The sequence below is a fragment of the Dromaius novaehollandiae genome, chromosome Z (assembly GCF_036370855.1).
Source record: "Dromaius novaehollandiae isolate bDroNov1 chromosome Z, bDroNov1.hap1, whole genome shotgun sequence".
NCBI lineage: Eukaryota > Metazoa > Chordata > Aves > Casuariiformes > Dromaiidae > Dromaius > Dromaius novaehollandiae.
In genome coordinates, this window is record NC_088132.1 from 72,820,593 (window position 1) to 72,829,471 (window position 8,879).

General features: G+C 47.0%; 2 protein-coding genes across 2 annotated transcripts in view; both read left to right on the top strand.

Moving 5' to 3' along the window:
- The window catches only part of LOC112991932 (collagen and calcium-binding EGF domain-containing protein 1), a 108,979-nt gene extending 105,493 nt beyond the window's left edge, over positions 1-3,486 (top strand). Inside the window, exons 10-11 of the mRNA XM_064502288.1 lie at positions 173-208; positions 1,089-3,486. Coding sequence (XP_064358358.1) covers positions 173-208; positions 1,089-1,322 — 270 coding nt within the window. The 3' untranslated portion in view covers positions 1,323-3,486. The remainder of the gene's footprint in view (positions 1-172; positions 209-1,088) is intronic.
- A 2,726-nt stretch (positions 3,487-6,212) lies between these two features.
- Positions 6,213-7,297, top strand: LOC135325004 (large ribosomal subunit protein bL17m-like). The gene is made up of 3 exons (XM_064502291.1): positions 6,213-6,496; positions 6,573-6,641; positions 6,713-7,297. The coding sequence occupies exons 1-3, from the start codon at positions 6,323-6,325 to the stop codon at positions 6,983-6,985; spliced, it is 516 nt and encodes a 171-aa protein (XP_064358361.1). The 5' UTR covers positions 6,213-6,322; the 3' UTR covers positions 6,986-7,297.
- Positions 7,298-8,879: the final 1,582 nt, after the last annotated feature.

Here is an 8,879-nt window from a genome sequence, read left to right on the forward strand (position 1 = left end):
ACCTCTGAGAACCTAGGGACTACTTTTAAGGTCTTCTTTTTCTTAGCAAGCAAGGTTAGTGTAAGCTGATGACTCTTGGCCTGGGGACAGTAAGAGTGCGTGCTGAGGCAAACTGTGCTTTTTTCTGTTTCCTTTAGTCACAGCAAACTAACTGAGGTGGTATTGATTACAGGGGGAGCGAGGAGCACCAGGACCAAAAGGGATACCTGTAAGTATTGCTCTTAGCAAACATTTTCACAACAAAGCAATGTTGGCTACTAACAGGCGGCCAGCCAAAAGGAAAAAAAACTCTCCTGTTTTGTGAGCACAGTGAATGACATTTTACATGAACAGAAAAGGTTATTTCAAAGAAAATAATTTCCTGTTTTCATCAAATCTTTTTGCTCGCACATCTCCTCCCTTGCGGGGTGTCACACTGAAGGGATTAAGTGTGTCTCTGCCCTACAACAGTGGGTGGGACACAATCAGAAGGCAGCAGCATGAGATCCTATACAGAGAGCTAGTTCTTACCGTTCACCCAACACTGCTGCTGGTAGCCTGATCCCTGAAACCTTTCAAAAACCTGCCCCTAGTCTTTCTCTGGGACTTTGGCAAGGTATTGGCTTTAAGCAAGTCAGCTGGAGAAGGATGGAAATTTACGATCTATTTTCAAGTGAAATTGTTTAAAATTTTTCTTCTTACAGTCTTTTCTCATTGATGGAATGGATTTTTAGCAGTGTGTGCAACAGCATGTTCCCAGTATTAAACAGTGTACTTCACTGTGAAGTCAGCTAAAAAGAAATAATTTACAAGATTTATCTCCTCTGTTCCTGTGGAGTGTTAAAATGCTGCTAGGGAAAAGATATAGTGAAGGAACTGTTTAGTAACAAGAGCTAAGCGTCTTTTAGATGTAAGCTCTCTCTGCTAAAACATTTGCCTTTTGAAGATTGTTTCCTGAGCAGGTTGATTCAAGGAGAGACCTTTTAATTCAGGCGACCAATATGAAGCGGAGTTTTACTGAATTACCCCTGCAAGGGTATTTATATCAACATCCTTGAAAACTATGAGTTGAGTACAATATTATTAATGACCCTGCTTTGTGACTGCAGGGCCCACCAGGTTCATTTGACTTCCTGTTGCTGATGATGGCAGACATCAGAAACGACATTGCTGAGCTGCAAGAGAGAGTGTTTGGACACAGGACTCACTCATCAACAGAGGAGTTTCCATTACCTCAGGAATTTACAAACTATCACGACACAGTAGATTTTGGATCTGGAGAAGACTACAAACCACGGGCAGCACCCAGAGACTCCGGGATACAGAATGCAGCCCATCCTTAGCTAGGCCTACTGAAAAAGAGCCCCTTAGAGTTGTTCAATATAAAAATGCACTGACAATGTAAAAATATATATATATATTATTTCCCAATTTTCTCTTTGCTTTTCCCCAACCATGCTGCTCATACTGTAGCTTTCTCGATCCATGGTGGCCTCCTTGCAGTAATTCCATATCATCAAGCCTGCACTCTGCATTGTATCTAGATTATCAGGAACACCTTTTTAGCATATAGGGCTAGCATGATTAAGGCATGCTCTAGCTAATGGCGCAGACAACAGCATCTCATCTACTTACATTTGATTCTGTGTCCCAATGACCCGCTATCCAGACTCTTGCCAGGGATGGAGGGATAGCTGGACATCACCTCTGAAAGACAGCAGTAATGAAAACCTAGGTCCAGAGTTACTTTATACATGTAAATGAATTATATCACTGACCTCAAGTTCTCACCTAGTGTACCCAAGCTTAGGAAAGTGTGAAGGGTGGATCCCTGTTTTACAGCAGAGGCCAGCTATAACTGAAACGTCTCCTTCTAATACGCCTTATCATGGCAGAAAAAGGCCAAAAAATATGGAGAAGCAGTGATATAAGGGCACTGCTTTGTGACTTGGAAATGATTCAGTTTTGTGTTGCTACAGAGTATTATGCAATGAGAGTCAAGAAGATGTCTGTCCTAAATTACCCCTACTTCTCCCTTACCCTTCTCCTGCTGCTCAATGTGGGAGCCAGATCCCTTCCTCAAAAGACTGCTACTGGATACATCACAGCAGGGATGAGCGAGAGAACAGGAAACTCATGAAGCAGGAAAAACAGCATAAGTGAATCAAGCACTCTTACAGGCAAGCACCAAACCAACCCCAGCCTTGCAGAATGAGCCAGCTCCTGTGGGTGTTTTTCGTCTTTGGTGAAAGTTTGAGTGAAACTGAGATCAAAGAGAGGCCTCATGTTTGCAAAGAGCTGTCATCGGTTTTGTTCCTCTGTCGTGTGAGAGCAATCTAAATGGCATTCACAGAACTAGAACACAGAGTTGCAGTATATTTGGCTTGATATCCAAGGAGTATGAGTAGGTGGAGGTCTGCACACGGCAAAACACTTCAACTGGTACTTGGATGGCTGAGGTGAGGTGCTGCACACAGGGGATCCTGTATTTGTAAAGAGGGATGAAAGGGAATGCCTTTTTTTTTTTTTTTTTACACTGGAAAACTGGATGCACGAGTTAGACCATACCTCATGGATGATGTATGTTACCATTTCTTTTGGATTTTACCACAGCTGCTGAGGACTTTGCCACACTTAGAAGATAATGATGTAAGGAGTATCTTAAGCACAAAATGTTTAAATTTCATGTTGTATCTGTGTAGCTGCTACTTCTACAGTATGTTCAGTGCTGGGACTTGTCTATGTTACAAATGCAAAGAAAAACTTCTCATTTTGCCAGGTTTTTCAGGACTTGCATGTTCTAACAAAATATATATAGGGAAAAATGTAAGCAGGCTCTTTCCAGATCCTTTGTACAGGTTTGGAATTCTTTCCATGTTCTCTGGGCCAGAAGACAGTTGGCATAATCCCTGTCCCACTAGTACCGGTCATGTTGTATACACAGTTGGCTATCTAGACCCTTAGTATCTTTTGTATAGTACCTTAAGAGTATGCATTCATTCCTGTAATTGTTTCCCAACTCCACACCATCAGCATGCCACAAGCAAGGGCATTAGCTTTAAGAATATTAATGTTCTTTTTTCCTCTTCTCTTCACCTTATATGTACATCAATAGTAAAAAAGCAATGACTAAATCACTGGTAGGTGGCAGCTTAGGAAAAATGAGTGTTCTCACCCTGTGGTCTTCAGGCTTCTCTTCCGGGAGGAGCTCTCCCAGCAGCTGCAGATCCAAGTAATCTTGTGAACCAGGCAATGGGGAAATCAGAGAGATCTAGGGAGAAGCTTGTGACGGAAAAAGGGATGGTCTGATAGTAGCAGACTGAAAGAAGCTCTAGGACAGCAGATCTTATTGTCTTAGTTTCAAGCAGGCAGTTAGGTATAAATGACACAGTTCATCAATAAGCAATTTTAAGTACATTTGTCAAATGTCAAATTATGTATGTTGACTCTCTTCCACGTTACCCTCCCCATCACCTGCTGGATTCTACTACAGAATTAATAATTGCAGTTTCTTGGACCATCAGACACTGTCCAATAAGTTAAAAGAGTCACTTCCTACATAGCAACTACATTTTATCCTCACCCCCCCACCCCTACCCACAAGCAGTAAGTGTCCAAAAAAAAAAAAAAGGCACTTGCTTTAGTTCTAAGCTCTGCTTTTCCAAATATAAACACCAAATTAGAAGTTTCTACAGTCTGATCACCAAACTTTGGGAAGGAGGGGAGAGGAAGGAGGGAAGGATGCCCTGCTGTACAGAAATATCCACAAAAAGGAAATTCTGACACTGAACCAGAAAGGTAGGGGAAAAAAAAAAAAGGTGCCTCTAAGTGCAGAAAGTCATCCTACAGCCTCACAAACATCACCCTGGGCACATACTGAAGTGCCTTGTAAATGTGGACCTCAGTAACTTCCCTTTCTAGAGTCTGCATCATGACTTTTTACAGCCTGGAGCTGGGTTTCCAACAGGCATGCTTCCTCCATAAAAGAGGAAAATGGAAGCACTCCTTGGTTTTGTCCCTATGCTTTGCCCTCCTCTGTCCATAGACTCCCAGCAGCTGGCTGAGTCTCAGCAGCAGGGATGCTACGGCAAAGACAAGGCCACTCCAGGGGACACAGGAATCCCTCCAGCAGGGAGAGCCCCTTTGAACACAGGTGGCTGGGAAGGCTCAGCGTTCTGTCTGCGTCAAGATCTTTGTACAGACCTTTCTCATTTTAGTTCTGATTAACCATATGATAACTTTCATTATACAGAGATTGTATCAGAAACTGTTTTATTAAGATATCTTCTAGAGAAACACACACAGATACTCAGAAAGAAAGGTAAAATTTTCTTCATACCTAAAGTTTTATAAATCCAGACCAGATGAAACACTTCCAATTTTAAGCTTGGTTACTGGAGACAGAGGGAAGCCATTAGCTTGTAAATTATTTATTACTTTATGCCTCCAAAAATATCAAAAAACCCACTAAGAACCCAAAATAAGAATGTAGAAACATCTACACTCATGTCTAGTTTTGTTACTAGGCTCATGCACATGACAACTTTGTTTCATATAGTTAAATGCTATGTATAACTTTATTAGAAAGATTATTTTGATGTTAAGACATCAAGTTATAAGCAGAAGGATAATAAAGAGTTTGTTATTTTATTAATATTGGAAATATATTTAATGGAAACATTTGCAAGAGCGTGTAGTGATGGGAAAATGCTGATTGTTAATGGGTTTAACAAAATCATAAAGCCGGGAAAATGTTCTTTCAACACTGTGCCAAGTACATACAGGATTAGCATTTCTTACAAAACTGAAATACTGACACAAAAGAATTCCTATACGGTCAGGCTAAAACAGGAAAAGGAAAGCAAAATTGATTATAATTGGAAGTAAAGTAATCCCTGGAATTATTGTTGGTATCACAGCTTGAATAACATTTTTTCTATCAGTATTTCAGAGTTAGTATGTTAAACCCCAGTGAAGCAACAAAAGATGGGGATGGGGTCCAGGAAGTTCTTAATTTCACATAGAAATCCGTATGTTTGTTGCTATTACACATTCCAATAACTATACTGTTCACTTTATTTATATAAGTATATGAAATACTAAAATGTGTATAAAATGATTGTGATTTTTATGATGTATTCATAATAACAAAGATATTTTTCTTATGCTGTTGGTAGTTGCTTTTGTTATGTAACCTGTTTCCTGAAAAATGGGAATGCTGGTCGGAAGCAACAGGAAACCTCCTCCCGCCATCTTTTAGCACTGCTTTTGGAGCTGAACTTCACACTGCCAAGGGCAGGACTACGGGGACGTACGCTATTGCAGAATATGTTGTGTCTCTGTGTCTGCGGAAATAAGGCATTTACCCCCCTGCTCTGTTATGATGGCGGCCTCCAACACCCACTGAGTGCGACAGGACTCAGGTCCCAGTGCCTTCCCCACGCAGCCTTAGATAAGATGCCTGGCATTAGGCTCCCCTGGCATCCCACCGCCGGTAGTGGGTGGGGGAAAGGGGACCAGATGAAGGCTCCGGCAGCCATCGCCCAGCCCTCACGCTTGCCCTGAGTCTCTCACCTCACCCCTAGCTCAGAGAGACGGCCTGCGAGGGCAGCGTCCCGCCGCCGGCCCCAGCTGCGGTGAAGAGCGGCAGAGAAGCCCGCCACCCCGGGTTGCCCGGGCACTCGCCACGGCCTAGCCCCGAGAACGCCGCAAGCGTCGCCGGGCTGGCTGCGGCAGGAAATGGCGCCCCGCCGGGGCAGGGAACTACAGCTCCCGGCATGCCGCGCGGCACGCCCCACCCGCACCTCCTCCTTTCGCGCCTGCGCACTACGAATTGCTGGCGTCATAAGCCTGCGCCGCACCTGACCTCCCCCCCGCCCCCCAAAAGGGGGTGCTGGGCTGCCTCAACCCCGTCGGCCGGGCCCGTCTGCCCCGTCCCGCTCGGACCTCCCGGTACGCGGGTCCGGGCCCCGCTGGCCAGTGCGGCCTCCCCTCCTCCCCAGTGATCCGAGGGGGTACCCGGGCTCGCCGTCTCCTGCCAGCGTCTGGCGGCACAGGAGCGCCGCGCTCGGCGCGGTGTCCCCCGCAAGCAACGAGCTCCCGCCTCGTCGCTGCGCCTGCTTCGGACAGGGGCCGGGCCGGAGACCCGCGGTCCTGTGAGCCTACAGGCCTTGGCTCGCCGGTACCGCGGCGCTCGTGTGCCGCGCGGGCGGGGCGGACTCCAGCTCCCGGCGTGCCACGCGGCGCGCGGGGGCTGCCGGGAGGCGGCGCCGCTGGTGCCACGCGGGGGCTGCCGGGAGGCGGTTCCCGTGGTGCCCGGCGGCGGCGGCGGGCAGGCGGCGGGATGCGGCTGTCGGTGGCGGCCGCCATCTCGCACGGGCGCGTGCACCGGCGGCTGGGCCTGGGCCCCCGCTCGCGCCTCGACCTGCTGCGCAACCTGGTGACGGCGCTGGTGCGGCACGAGCGCATCGAGGCGCCGTGGGCGCGTGCCGACGAGATGCGGGGCTACGCGGAGCGGGTGAGCGGCGGCGACGGGGTGGGCCGGGCGGGGCCGCGCCGCGCTGTGTCCCCTCACGGCTCCCCTCTCCCCGCAGCTCATCGACTACGCCAAGCGGGGGGACACCGACGAGCAGGCCATGCGCATGGCGGACTTCTGGCTGACGGTAAGTACCAGCCTGGCCCCCCTGGCGGCGGCGGCAGTGCCGGTGCCGGAGCTGTGCTTGCCGCCCCGCAGGAGAAGGACCTCATCCACAAGCTGTTCAAGGTGCTGGCACCACGGTTCCAGCCCCACGCTGGCAAGTACACCCGCCTGCTGCAGATCCCCAACCGGGACAGCCTCGACCGCGCCAAGATGGCTGTCATTGAGCTCAAGGGGAACCCCTTCCCCCCGCTCATCCGCACGCGCCAGGACACCGAGAAGACACTGCTCAACCAGCTCCTGAAGGGCTACCGGGAGGATGTCCAGCGGGCCACGGCCCCGCACGTCCCCGAGGGCACCGCTGTGTAGGCATCCCTCTCTTCTCCAAGGGAGGCCTTGTGCAAGCGTGGGGATGGGGCTTGGCATGAGCCACGTGTGCGTGAGACCAGCAGGCTCGCCTGGAGGGGCAGCTCACTGCTGTCCCAGAGCACAGGACTGCACAGTGTCCTAGGAGGTCTCAAGGTTCATTCCCAGCCCTGAATTATCATAACAGGGGCACAAGCTTGAGGTTTACTTCCTTTTTCCTGTGATTTAAATAGCAATTGAGCAAGAGAAGGAAATCAAGCTGGGAGCCTTGATGGTTGATGTTCTTTGTGTAAATAAACACTATTCAGAAAGTGAGTTTGATACTGTTTTGATTATATTCCAGTATAGATAATTTAGTAGTTTATTATAACAAAAACCTTGCTGTGTTTCAGTTTCTGGTCCTACAGCCCTATGTCTCCATGCTTATGTGACGGAGCTGCTAAGTCTTCACTAGAAGCCAGCGTGCAAGCTTTCAGGGCTGGGCATTCAGTGAAGCATTAGGCTAGTTTTGCTGTGCCAAAAGAATGGTGAATGCAAACTGGAGTGGTAGCACTGAGGCAGGCTTTAAAAGTGGGAACACCAAAGGGACTTGTATTATAATTAGGCAGCAATGCAGGCAAGGATAATAGTCATTACTCTTGACTTGAGACTGGTAGACATCTCAGCCTCAGTTGTAGGGTTTCAAGAAACCGCCATATTGTGGTGTTAGAATAAAAAGGGATAGTGGCTGTACCTGAGATGTGAAACTTCAAGTGCTAGTTTTACCTTTGCTTTGTACTTGAAAGCTCCCACCCCATGGTCACAAGCTGGGGGTGACTGAGTAGGCATACATAAAGTGTGAGCTGTGTAGAAAGATGAGATCTAATGATGTTAAAGAACTTGGAATTTGGTAGTTCTCTGTTCAGGATTCTTATTTCACACAGCACCACTTCTCTGTTCCAGTGATAGTTCCAGTGAGAAATTAAAGATGCACAATACTGTTTAAGGAAAGGGAGGGGGAGGTTACTATGAAAAAGTTAATGTTGCAGAGAGAGCGAGCTTAGGAAAATTTTTATACTTCTACTGACTGTGAAATTGTACTCCTTGTGGATGATGACCTAACATCTTGTTCAAGCAGATATTTTTCCCTTCAACAGAAGAGATGTATTAAACTGCTACTGCTGCATAGCTTCTACATTATTAAAAGCCCATTTGGGGTTTTAATGCCAAACTGTTTTCAAGAATAATAACCTATCTTTATTTCTTCCTTAAATAGGTATTTCACCCTAGTAAACTGATACCCAGTGTATTACTGGCAATCTGATGACCCAGTATGCTGAGCCTAGCCCTCTGGAGATTTCTGCTGTGCTTTAGGAGCAGAGATGCTGCCCAAGCTTTCCATTGTTGAGTTTCAATGTGATATGGTTACTGCAAACCTTGAAAGCAGAGGACAATGCTCTTTCACCTGCATAATCTAGATTAGAAACCTGAACCCTGTTTGATATGCGTGTGTTACCTGCCAGTTTATTTAAAATAGTTCAGCAAATCACCTTTTCTTTGGGAAACTGACAGGTAAGATCTTAAGCACTGCATTGGTTTCCTTTCATCTGCCCACCTGTCACTTGCTTAGAAGAGGAGGGATAGTGATTGACAAACTGTTTTGATATAAAATTGAAGACTATGAATCATTTTAAAAAAAAAATCTGTCAAGGGAATAAGAGGAGTGTGGCATCTGTCAAGGGAATAAGAGTAGCGTGGCACTAGCTCTGTAAGAGCTGTGTAGCACTAGCTGAAAATACTGTGTTATGCCTGTGTTGCTGTTATCCACAACATCCATTTTGATCTAAGGATGAAGAGCCAGAGGCAAGAGAGGGCAGACACACAAGTGTGCATAGAGATACAAGTGTGAAAACACCAA

Bases quoted from the DNA above. Each gene is read 5' to 3' on its own strand.
- LOC135325004 (XM_064502291.1), top strand. From the start codon at position 6,323: ATGCGGCTGTCGGTGGCGGCCGCCATCTCGCACGGGCGCGTGCACCGG. The intron at 6,497-6,572 runs GTGAGCGGCGGC...CTCTCCCCGCAG, and splicing joins TGCGGGGCTACGCGGAGCGG to CTCATCGACTACGCCAAGCG. The intron at 6,642-6,712 runs GTAAGTACCAGC...GCCGCCCCGCAG, and splicing joins TGGCGGACTTCTGGCTGACG to GAGAAGGACCTCATCCACAA.